The 13,218-nt window shown below is 44.2% G+C and overlaps 1 protein-coding gene across 4 annotated transcripts in view; it reads right to left on the bottom strand.

The window, feature by feature from the left end:
• Positions 1–13,218, bottom strand: part of pus10 (pseudouridine synthase 10) — a 100,954-nt gene that overhangs the window by 31,565 nt on the left and 56,171 nt on the right. For all 4 annotated transcript variants that reach the window (XM_072507800.1, XM_072507801.1, XM_072507802.1 and 1 more), the window contains 3 exons: positions 4,400–4,511; positions 3,928–3,989; positions 1,152–1,197 (listed from right to left, as the gene is read on the bottom strand). In XM_072507800.1, the coding sequence (XP_072363901.1) occupies positions 1,152–1,197; positions 3,928–3,989; positions 4,400–4,511 (220 nt within the window). The remainder of the gene's footprint in view (positions 1–1,151; positions 1,198–3,927; positions 3,990–4,399; positions 4,512–13,218) is intronic.

Here is a 13,218-nt window from a genome sequence, read left to right as displayed (position 1 = left end):
AGTCATCACCCTCGACCTCCCCACCGTCACTGTCCAGCCCTAATTCTTCTCCTTCCAGGATGTCTAAGTGAACGTGTACATTACCTTCCTTCCCGAGCTCACCCCTGTTCATGCTGATCCCCAGCTCTCTCTCTCTCCCCCTCGTTCCTACCCTCCACCCCCATAATCAGTACTTCCTAATGCCTTCCATCTTAAGGCAAAAAACTGCTTTGCAGTGGTGTCATGTGGATGAGGCTACACCCACCATTCCATGTGTGTTTATCCAGGGTAGCTGTAGACCTCCATCATCTTCCTCTGGTTGCAACATCCGCAAGCTGAGTAAGGCCCTAAAGGGAAGTCCCGACTTGTGCACCCCACTCATTTTTAGAAGGGCCAATGTAATTTCTCGCTGGCGTGAATTAAGATCAGAAAGGCGCGAGGAGATTCTGGTAAGCAGCTGTTTTAATGAGCTTTCATGAGATGTTAAAGAACCCAAATGGCGTTCATGGCACAAGTCAGCTGGATAGCCGACCCGCCATTAACCCACCGTCAGGAGAGTTGCAAACTGTTTTTACACCTGCGGGTTTTGGACTTTTTTGGCTCATGCTACTACATTCACCAATTCTGCCCATCACGGACCACGCGGGTGAGATGGGAAAATTCCACCCATTACTAAATTAAAGTATTTTAGACAGCATCCAGAAGCAATAATAGTAATAATCTTTATTATTGTCACACGTAGGCTTACATTAACACTGCAATGAAGTTACTGTGGAAATCCCCTAGTCGCCACATTCCGGCACCTGTTTGGGTACACCGAGGGAGAATTCAGAATGTCCAATTCACCCAACAAGCACGTCTTTCGGGACTTCTGGGAGGAAACTGGAGCACCCGGAGGAAACCCACACAGACACGGGGAGAACGTGCAGACTCCGCACAGACAGTGACCCAAGGCGGGAATCGAACCCGGGTCCCTGGTGCTGTGAAGCAATAGTGCTACCCACTGTGCTACCGTGCTGCCCAATGAATCAGACTCAGTTTTGCAAATAGCATTTATGAGACCAGCATTCTCACTGTTAAACTATTAGGATGCTATCTAAACAAAGTAAAACTGGGGAACTAAAACATAGAATTAATTCGGACTAACCATCAAAAATGACTTTAAAAAATACCTGCTTGTTTTTTGTAGGTCTAAAGCAGTCTGGACATACAGTTGCTCTGTAACAAATACCACAATTAAGAACATTGGAACAAAATCACAGCTTTAAAATTTAGGTTTATAATTTTTCCTTAAAACTACATGAGGTAGCAATGTACTTCAAACACAGAGGTTCTAGTCACAGGGTCTCAAAGGTTCAAAATCAGCATAATTTCTATTGATAGAAAACAGTATAAATAGTATTTTTCAGTTTTATTCTCCCTATCTCGAATTATTCAAGTTTCAGATTAGCATGGGATTTTTGGGCCTGTGTTGCAAGTATATAGCCTGGAGAAGTACCGTGGATCACTTCCTTATACACAGAGTTAATTAAAGCTGTGGAAAAACACAACACACAGGATATTTAGGGAAGTGTTGATAGTTTGATATCGAGCTACAATATATGCTGTACACAACCCAGTAATTGTTGCAGCTCACCCATCTCAATGTCCCCCCTAAATCCTTTAGTCATGTCCAGCCTGCACTTTTAAATGTGCAGTCCCTTTAAATTATTTTGCATGGCCGTGCACACAAGCAGTATCTTAAATTGGACAACTTGGCAATGGCCTGCACCGTACCATCTGGGTTGCTGGCCAGTTGCGCACACATGCTGTTTGCAGGGAGCATTGATTCGTGCTTGTTTTTGTTGGTCCAAATGAAGTTGTAGCCAGTTAAGGAGCTAGATCAGTAATAAATACCAAGATTGAAGGAAATCTAACAAAAATCACAGTACCGTAGCTGCTTAGTTATTTCCTGTTCCTAAGAAATCTGCTCAACTCACCACTGCAAGTTAGTCTGTATAACGACAAGCCGCGACACTCAGCATCATGACAGCATCAAACAAAAAGTAAAGTAACAAGATTCTGATGCTGGTGTGACCAGACATTCAAATACTCAAAAGACAGAAGAAATTATTTGCCAACAAAATGACAAATATTAAGTAGTGTGCTCCAGATAGGGGATTCCTCTTCCTCAAGATCAGCTTGGCAGATCGAACAGCAAACCATAACATGACCTGAAAATTGAAAGCTTTGTGGGTCACCTGCTGTTAAATTAGTTAGGGATACTTGCAGTTAAGGAAACAAAACATGCACTCAATGCTTAAGTGCAAAAGCTGCAATGTGTGAGTAACCCTTCAGATACACAAGCTCATATTTTTGCAATTTGTAGAGGATGGTGTTGCATATTTTTGCTGCTGGTATTAATTACTCCTGAGTCACTTTGCCAACTGATGAGGTTCATTTACTTATTGTCCACACATGGAGGAGGCATGCTATTCTCAACTGGACACGAAGGAAGTATCATTGGAATATGGGTGCATCCAAGAAAGGTGCGACAAGTAAGTGTCTCCTTTGTTTATGTCATGAAGAAACTAATGCACCATGAACAGGTGGCAAATTGGAAGAAAATCTTGAAAAACAGGCAGAAGAACATTAGAAAACTTTAGAATGGTACTCTATTGAGAAACATATCCCAGGAAAAGCCAAAAACAAGCTAATTAGGTGAATCATAAATGAATAAAAAGTTAAAGGGAAATTGGAATCAAAATTAAAAGACATACAGGATACGAGAAGTAATTTGATGCTGAGAGAGAAAAGAGGTCAAAAACAAATATGAATACTTAGGAGAGAAAAATTGATTAAAAACACCATCGTGCAGGCAAAGAGAAATTAAAAATCAAACTATCAAGAAATACAAAGTAAAACAATAAAACAAACATTCCATGAATACATAAATAATAAAAGGAAAATTAAAGTCCTGATCCTTTAGAAAGGCCCACTGCTGGCCTGTCAACCACATGTTTGGCACATACTACTGGCTGGCCTTCCTGGTAAGATACAAAACCGGGGTCTCCGAAGCCCCTGTTGCTGGCACAAGATTCTGTCCCTTAAATCACCAAGTGTTTTTACAAAAAAAAGATAGCAAAATAGACAATTCACTAAAGGGTGACCTTAAAAAGGATAGAAAAGGAGAAGAATAATTGACAAAATAGTAAAACTAAAAGAGGATTAATCCCATGTCTAAATCAAATGCAGTCATCAGTGATTGGAAGAATACTGGAATCTATACAAAAGGTATGCACCAAAAATTAGAAAATAAACAAAAAAAAATTAGCATTGATTCCAAAAGATTAACTCACGCTTGACTAATCAGATAGCATTGTTTAAGGAGATAACAAAAAGAGTAGATAAGAGTAATGCAGTAGAAGCCGTATATCTAGGTTTTCAAAATGCCTTTGATCAGATACCGCATAGTAGGTTCATGACAAGAGCTAGGGCTTGTGGAGTCAGGGGAAAAATTAGCTGATTGGAAAACAAATGGACTAAAAAAGGTAGAAAGCAGAGTGTACGGGTAACAGGCAGTTATTCAGATTAGAAGTTAGAAAGCAGTGTCCCACAAGGAGTACTGCCGAGACTGCTGTTGTTCATAATTTGCGTGAATGGTTTGACCACTTTGCATCTGGGTTGGGACTGTAAAAAAACACATTCACTGGGAAACTTTTGGCTGAAAACACATTCTTTACTGTGTATCTTAAACAATTTGTCATAAACAAAACCTGAAAAAACAAAAAAAGTGAAAGTCATGAGTCCTTTCAAGTGCTCCAGAAACCTAAACAAGGAAACAAAATTTATTCTCACACAAATTTTGAGTGATAATTTCCCCTGGTATTAAGTAGGTCATTATATAAATAAACTACAAAATGTTAGTATTTTACAAGAAGTAGGAAAATGGAAAATCAGGCAACTTACAGAAAGTGGCAATCCCCATCTGTTTCAGGGTGTGCGAAGACCACGCTTATTTCAAATAAGCTCTAGTATTAAAACAAAGGCAGTTTATCCTCTTGCAAAAAAAAAAAATTAATAAGACAATATTTATAGTCTAGCCTAGTGTTTGATCATTTCAGAAAAGCAAGCAAACACTATAAAAGATAAAACAAAACCAGTTTACTTTTAATTTAAAAGAACATTTAAAATAGTCATACATTTTCTATAGATTTTCCCTTCAAAATATAGATAATTCTCAATGTTCTCATAGGCGAATTAGATTTTATTCCTTAGAAAAACAATCAATTTAGCACTCCAGTAGTTAAAGTACAATTATCCTATCTTTATAATATAGTGCATAACATTTTCACATTCTAATATATCAACTTTGAAACCATAATTGTAATAGAATACACTGACAAAGATGATCTTGACATTCTGAAGACAAATACTCTACCTTTCCATCCACAGGTACACCCAGTTCCTCAGAAAGCAGAGGATGGGTTATCCACTTGTAGACTTCTTTAAGTTGTAAAATATCATCCTTTGCTAAAATGCTTCCTTGTTGTCTGTCAAACACAGAGTATGATACTTGAAAATCTCATCTAAGCCTTAAATGTTGATTGGTACTCAACTTAAGCAGTAACCAGAATAGAATGAGAGTTTGGAAAACTGGGATTGCTTGGTTTCAACTGCAGTGAGACCAGTAACGTTAAATGTGATCAGTAAAGGAAGCCTTACAAATTAAATGCCTTAAGTCAGGGACTTGTGATTAAATGTGGAGCAATAATTTGACCGCCATAGTTCACCCACTTACATGGTACAAAATTACACCCAATGACCAAAGAGAAGCCAATGCATAATTTCTTTCCAGAAACATCAATATCTAACATTTCAAGTTATAAAAAAATCCTACGGCTGGGATTGTGTTACAACAGTAATATATTCAAAACTCTGTATATAAACCACAAGAGCAATCGCAGTTATCCAAACATTTTCACAAATGATGATGCTTACAGTAGCCTCATCTCAAGAATCACAATGAAGGTAATGCATATCAAATAATATAGTACTTCATACACATACAAAGTTAAATGTCATCCAAACTACAAGGCATTGCTTTTAATTTTAAAAAATCATTCACACACCTTAAAAATCTGTCCACAACTTACTCCGATTACCAGAAATGCAAACCAACACAAATGCTGTAATGAACTTTTCCATTTAACATTCATAAAATACAGATAGCTAAAACAAAATCAAAAGCTGTATTCTCAGGGTTCAGACAGTGAGGTGAACCAGGAGTGCTTTGCTCTTACTGTGATATTGGTTTTCATTGGACAAGATGTGAAGAAGAAATAATGTCGAGTGAAATTAGATAACGCAGACAAGTATAAGTTAATCAATCTCCCCTCTCCTTCACATCTTCCAAAAAATGGATACTTGGCAAAGTTGACTTTGTGGCAATCAATTAATTTTAAACAAAGTGAGAAGCTTTTCTGGTTATAAACAGAATTGAGTATAAAAAGGTAAAGGTGCCCTCTGAAATGCCATAGCAAGAACTAGTAATGAACTTTTATTGCACGATGCAAGATTTGACAGGTGCTTTAGAGCTTTGCTCCAATTCTTGGGGAGAAATTTTGCTGCAGGTTTCCTGTAAAGACTAAGTGCATTGGGTACTGTTTGAAAGAGAACTGAATATCAACTGTAGAACTGCACTTGAACACCCAAACCTATTTAGTTCAAATTCTGGCAGCTCAGCTTTCTTTACATTACTAGATCTGGCTCCTTTAACCTAGAAGCAGGATCAATGATTCAGTATTTTTGTGGTTCTATAATTCTACCATTTGGCTAAGAGAGCAGATTTAGTAAAGTACAAGTTACCGTACAGATGCAATTAAAACTGAATGAGTACTATTGCGATCCCAGACCAGACCCCAACAGTTGCGGATTCCACACACAAATAGGGATATGGTGTATTAAAACAAACATTATTAGTCTTAAAACTAAATTTATCAGCATAAAGAAAATAACTTATTACCAGTTAAACAATGCTTAACAATGACATGAAACACTAATACAAACTGTTATCTTTTATCTCCACTAAAGTAAAAAACATCTTGGGTCAAATACACTTTTAAAATAGTTAGCCAACCCAGGAATACTTGCTTTAAAGAGGGGTCTGGAATAAACTGCTTTGAGGGAGAAAGATCCTTCAGGAACCAGCTAGCCCATTCTTGCCCATGTCAAATTATAGTTTAACCTGCCAGCCTTTTCAGAAACTGCTGTTCTGTTCGCAGACAAAGGATACGATTTAACTGGAAAAAAATCTATGTCCGGACATGGGCACGTTTAGTGGGGTGTTTCTAGTCAGCTGTAGCATTGAGAAACACCCCGCTATTCAATGGCGGTGGGGAGTCGCCACCCCCCCCCCCCGCCCCCCACTCTCTCCCCATGGGCCCGATCCCTGGCAGTGCTAGCCTGGCACCTGGGCATACTAACACTAGGGTAGTAGTCGCATAGTGCCTATGTGTCAGAGGAAGTGCTAGGGTGCCACCCTGCTCTTTCCCTGTTCCAGAGGGAGTGCTGGGGTGCCACCCTGCTCTTTCCCTGACCAATGGCCTGGGAAGCACTCCAGGTGCCATTACGACTGGTCCACGTTTGTGGAAACCAGCACTAAACGGTGCTCTGATGAATATCCCAACGTATATTTAAATGAGCCACAGATCTCGGTCTTGCCCAGTGAGAGCGAGATCCAGATAGTGACGTCTTGCGGGACTCCATTAAATCTCGCGAGATACCGCGTGCGTCGCAAATCCCGTGAGAGGCCTCCCACGAGATTCAACGGCCTCGACCTGATATCAATTCAGGCGCGCCGAGGCCATTAAATCGCACCCAAAATCTTTTTAACTAAACTGCTTTGAGAGAAATTGGTAGTTTGTTCACAGATAGATCAAAATTAAACTCCAAAAGGACTGCTTCAACCCCTGCCTCCTCTCATTTACTACATCATCTTACTAAATCCAAACACAATGGGTCCAATTTAACCATCATGTTGCGTTGGGCACAAATCAGTTTGCTATCTAACCGGCCCACTCCCGATGGGAGTGTTCCAGATCTCTTCCAAGTATTGAGAGCATATCATTAACCCTCATTTGCATTCATTTCCATCTCATTAGCAAGAATGAAGTCAAATGTAAAGGCCTCCCCGGAATTAACCGGCTCCCCAGCGAGAAATCAAGTGGTCTGTGAGGCCTTCAAGCCATCCTTAAATATTGTGGATACCCATAACAGGGACAGCTACAGCTGTTGCTCGTCTGTCCTACCAAATACCCAGGGCAGAGCCCTGCTGTTATTCTCTGCTGAAGGTCACTTTAACTCCCTTTGACTGTGAGCAGTCTCTAGCTTCACAACTGAAGGCTATTGCTAATGAGGAATTGGCCTTGTTAGTTGTGAGAGCATTTCACAGCTGCAGGTTGTGTTTGCTGCTTGCTCCTGCTGGTGGCTGCAAATGCCTGGAGGCTGCTGTTGCTGTTTCCTTCCTTTTCTGTAGCCTGAAAGGACATTTGTTTCTAAAATACCTGGGTCCTGGAATACCAGGCTCAGGGGGACTGAAGTCAGAAGGCAGTTTGAAGCAAGAAAGCACTGCGTGACATTGATCCAACTGGGCCACCTGATGACGCTGGTGAAAAAAATACTTCCGCAGATTGTCAATGCTTCTGTTGCTGGTGTGGTGAGTGCTGCATGTAACTGGCACGTCACCGCGGGTTAAACCGCACCTCGAGCGCCAGTGGAATATGTGGATGCCAGGATTTAGTTCCGGTGAGATTGGGCCATGTAGTAGGACCTGCACAGCTGCGGCTCCTGGACGGAGAATGGCACTGATTCATGGAACAAGTAACATATTGATGGACAGATCATTTCTACGACAAAGTTCTGCACAGGATAATACATTCTCAGGCTTATCCTCCATCTCTGGTGAGGAACCTGCGAGGGGTGATACCATGTGTTTGTTTTTTATGTGAAAAATAGTTGATATAGCTTTGTATTGGTACCAATATGGAGCAGTGATGTTTCCTTGTTGTTTAATGGTTAGTGTGATATGTGAAATGTTACGCAGTTGATTTTCAAATCTTTGTTACTATTGATTGTTTAACAAACAAAATATTCTCAAGTGGATTCTCGTGGGGACACGTGCCATGACTCAGACAATGATTGTTGCAAACTTTAAAACTGCAACTTTAAAAGCATCACCACCACCACAGGGGGGAGACGGCCCAAAGCGTACTGGCATGGTTGGTTTTTCAAAGAGATGAAGGACAGCATGTGCCGCAGGAGACTCCGTCTTAGCAAAGACACAGTGCAGCACCTGTGCCGCGTCCTTGAGGGCTTGGCACCCCATGGAGGAGGTGGACACCCGTTCCCATTGGCCGTGAAGGTCACCACAGACCTGAATCTTTACGCAACCAGATCGTTCCAGGGTTCGCGCGGGGACCTGTGCAGTATATCACAAATTACAGCCCACAAGTGTATCCATGAGGTCACAGATGCTCTGTATACCTGGGCAGTGGACTAGCCTCGAAGGGCTCCTACTGCTCCTATCTTCTTCTACATTAACTGTGAGCTAGATCAGGCCCACCAAGATGACTGGGTTGCAGGACTCTTCACCATCGCCAGGATGTCCCAGGTCCAAGGGACAAGAGAAGGCACACATGTCGCCTTGATTGCACTGGGGCATCAGGGAGTGCCCTTTATTAACAGGAAAGGGTTTCACTCCCTGAATGTTCAACTCGTGTGCAACCACCGCCTCCAGATCATGCACGTGTTTGCACGCTTCCCAGGGAGCGTGCACGACAGCTACATCCTGGGGCACTCGTGAGATCCCAGGTGTCTTTGTGAACCACCTCAGGATGACAGGTTTGCTCTCGGGGGATAAGGGCTACCCGCTGAGGTGCTGGCTGATGACCCCAGTGCAGACGCCGGAGAGCGAAACCCGATATAACAAGGCCCATGTTGGCACCCTTTGACATTAAGCAGATGCAGTTCTGATGCATGTACCGCTCTGGTGATGCATTGCAGTAAACCCCAGAGTTCTCCCGCTTTGTGGTCTGTTGTGCCCTCCACAACCTGGCACAGCAATGGGGAGGAGTCGGGGGGGGGGGGAGGAGTAGGGTGGGGGTAGGAGTAGGAGGGGGTAGGAGTAGGAGGGGGTAGGAGTAGGAGGGGGTAGGAGTAGGAGGGGGTAGGAGTAGGAGGGGGTAGGAGTAGGAGGGGGGACATGCGGCCTCGACGGGGATGGAAGATGAGCCCGTGGAGGACCTGCAGGATGATGGAGGACAGGTGGTAGCAAGGGTCCGGCATGCCGTCGACCATGGAGGCCCTTAACCTCACCCGATTCTCACTTTGTCAGTTCACCCCCTCCCCCAATTCCCCATTCCCCCCCCCCCCCCCCCCCCCCCCCCCGCCGACTACCCTATTCCACCTTCCAAGGGTCTGTGTAATGTCACCCCAGGGTGATGGACCTGTGTCAGCATGGTCAATATACAAGGCGGGAGAGTGATGATCACTCACTGTGAGGAAAGCTCGGTGCTCCTCAGTTTCTGCTAAAGTCTGATTCCTGTCTTTGTGCTGACAGCGCGCTCACACCCATCCTCTGAATGGGTCTGCATTGGGGGCATTTGATCTTGGACCACTGTGCCCGGGGAGGTGTTATTGCAGGTAGGACTGCTGTGAAGGTCAACGTGACAAGAGGCTTGACATGTTTTAATGGTGAACATTTGACATTTCCATTCCCCCTAGCTACAGGTAGTGACCCCCCTCCCCCTACCCCCCTCCCCAGTGCCCACTCACTGAGCGTTTCCCTTCTTCATCTTTCGTGGTCTACTACTACGTCTAACGGTGTCCCCTGGATTCACATCAAAGATGGAGGAAGCCTGCTGCTTTCCATGGCCTGTGGCCCTTGGCGGACTTACTCTGGAGGACCTGGAGCCGAAGGGCCCGGCAGACATATCGGTGTCAGTGGCATCGCCGTGCCACCGTGTTCTGCCCGCTGCCTTTGAGATGTGCCGGTGTCAGGAAGGGGAGGATTCGGAACAACTGGGGACTGCTGTATAATCCTTGGTGGCAGGCCCTGGGTTGGTCTCCAGCAGTTTCTCCTCCCTGACGGTGCTTGCAGGGCCCTGGGGATCTCCAAGAGGTGGAGGGGCAGTTGGTGAGCTCCAGAAGCCTTTGGATCATCTGGCTCTACCAATGCTGGAGGCTCCCCATTGTCTGCACCATGGTGTTGATGCTCCTCAGTGACTGGGCCATGCTCTGCAGTACCTTGGCAATGTCCCCCAGCAGCTGGGACATGTGGTGGCCCTCAGCCATGGACGTCACACGGAGCCATGCCTTGGGCGCCACTCAAAGACGCAGCTCCAGGTTTTCCACTGCGGTCGCCACCCTAGCAGTGTTGGCCTCGGTACCATACATGGTCGGCATCATCTCCATCACCTACAGCCTTTGCAATTCCTCCAATCAGCTATGCACTTGCTGAAACATCACTGCCATCCCCTCCTGAATGTCAAGGCTTTGGCCTATCATCTGCATCAGCTCTGGGAGAACCTTGTCCAGAAGCTCAGCATCTGACTGCGACCCATCCGAGTCCAGGGATTCAGCAGACCTCCGATTGCTGACTCCCCTGGATGTTCCTGCCTCCACCTGATGTACATCAGCAACTGTGTGATGCTCACCAGATTGTGCCCCAGACGTCTGTCCACTAATGTCACCCACTGAGGTGTCTCTCTGCACTGGTGGAAGGTGGGGATGATAGCTGCGCCGCGTCATTGGTGGTCTCCTCGAAACTCTCCTCAGGTGGTCTCTTGGGTGGTGGGACAGATCCGAATGGCCGGGCCCCATCAGGTAGAGATTCTGCAAGACAATGGACATGTGGTCAGTGAAAGGGAAGGGTAATTTTGTCTGACATGAACAACTTACTTGAGACAGGTTATCTGGGTGAAGGAGCAGAGGATCGTCATTGCTGTGGCACAGGCCAACCTCGCTGTTGTGACCGCCCTCTCCTCGGATAACCCCGCACATTCTAGGGCCCATTCCTCATTGGGGTTGAGGACTCAAATCTCTGGTCTCCCGTACCCCCATGCGATATGTCGGGGGGGGGGGGGGTTCTATAACAGGTGGCATGTGTGGGCACCGCACCATGAAGGTGTTGTGCTGGTGGGTGCCAGTGGGCTCCGAGGAGCAAGCATGAAGATTGGATGTGGGGAGGGTGCGCGGGTCAGCCATTTCCGTGTTGCCATGCTTGTGTGTTGACTGAGAGCACGCAGTGAGGAAACATTTAAAAGCAGCCCATCCGCTTGTTAGCGGCGAGACGCTGAGGCGCGAGTCCAGTGAATCTGATGGCGAGACAGCCAGTAATGGCGAGGAGCTCATGGGGGCTCATTTCCAGTACAATACCGGTTGCGATCTGGCCAACTCAGCCGTTGGAAAACACCCCGTCAATCACGCCCAAAATTACATTAAATTTTCTGTTAAATCTAATTATCACTGTAATTATCCGAGGAAACCTTCTTTATAGAGCCAAAGTTCTATTAGCCCTACTTCAGGTAAACAATATAAGTGTTTGAAAATGAATGATTTCATTTTTACGATGCTTTAATTGCACCTCTGTAGCCAAAGTGTCTGCTGGTCTTATCATAGAATCCCTACAGTGCAAAAGGAGGCCATTTGGCCCATCAAGTCTGCGTCGACCTTTCGAAAGGCCCAGTTTCAGCTCTAGCCCTGTAACCCCACCTAATCTCTTGACACTAAGGGGCAAGTTAGCGTGACCAATCCACCTAACCTGCACATCTTTGTACTGTGGGAGGAAACTGGAGCACCCGGAGGAAACCCACGCAGACACGGGGAGAAAGTGCAAACTTATAAACCAGGATTTAAAAAAAAACATTGCTGTAGCAGTCATGCACACATTAACCGAGGGTTTTAACCGTTACTGTGCCAAATACCTATAATACAATATATATCTGAAATTCCTACTTCATCCCAGTACCAGTAGAGAAATATCAAAACAAACGGGCATAATAAGCTAATTGACTTTTACTTCTTCCACAATTTCTTATTTGATGATTCATTGCCTTGTAATTCCTTGCTTCTTTTTTTAAAAGTCAGCTTGTTTCTCCATTTCCTTCAAAAAGCCCCCCAACTCATAGCTGAAATGTATTTTCTTGGAATAGAGGAAAAGGGTTTTGATTTATTCACAAGGTTGCAATGTATGTGTGCACTGTATATTTACAAGAATAGGGGACAAGTCTTCAAGTTATAAAAAAGTATGTTTATTAAAAATGTTTTCGTAACAATCAATTCAAACTAGAATGAGAAAAATGCAAAAGATCTAATAAACATTAAATACTAAAACTAACCTGAACCTCCTAACAACTGATGGTGACCATCTTCTGAAAAGGGAAATAATGGCTGCCATCTTAAATAGAACCTCTCACTGACCCACCGATGGTGACTTTCTCCAAATGCAAGAATGACATTAGGTCACCCAACGAAGCAGAGGCATGGGCAGAGTGAGAGACCTCCAAACAAGCAATATTCGCCTCTTGGCTATCAATGAGGCAGAGGCGACAACATCCACCTCTACTCAAGACTGAATCAGCGGCGAATCCGACACACCAAATATGGTCACCAGCGGACACGGGTCTAAATCCACATGGAGTATCTCTGGCACTTTATTGAAGAATGAATCCCAGAAACCTCTTAAATTAGGGCAGGCTCAGAATATATGCGTATGGTTAGACAGCCCAAGAGAACAACAATCACACCTTTCCTCAACATTCGTGAAGAACCCACTGATCCATGCCCTAGTCAAATGCATCATATGCAATACTTTAAACTGGATTAAGTTCAGCCGAGCACATGGAGACATGGAGATAACCGTATGAAGGGCCTTGATCCACATCATACCAGTAAGAATGGGACCTAGTTCACTTTCCCATTTTACCCTCACACCGCCCCACGGAACAAAATCCGATGAAAGGAGATGACCTAAATAGACCCCTCCCCAGACTGAGCTAGGGACAGAATCTTCCTCATCAAGGACGAAGGACCAAAGGAAAGGGAGGAAAAACCTTGCGCAAAGAAAAAAAAAAACAAGAAAAAAAAACCCAAAAAAACACTTTAAAAAATTGTTTTTTTTTTTTTAAATCGCAAGCTTCACTTCCCAAGATTTAAATGTTCGGTCCAAACCAGAAGGTAGAAAAAGGTGATTATTGCAAA

The sequence above is a fragment of the Scyliorhinus torazame genome, chromosome 1, assembly GCF_047496885.1.
Source record: "Scyliorhinus torazame isolate Kashiwa2021f chromosome 1, sScyTor2.1, whole genome shotgun sequence".
Lineage (NCBI taxonomy): Eukaryota > Metazoa > Chordata > Chondrichthyes > Carcharhiniformes > Scyliorhinidae > Scyliorhinus > Scyliorhinus torazame.
The sequence above is the reverse complement of the archived record's forward strand: the minus strand, read 5'-3'. Positions and strand labels throughout refer to the sequence as shown.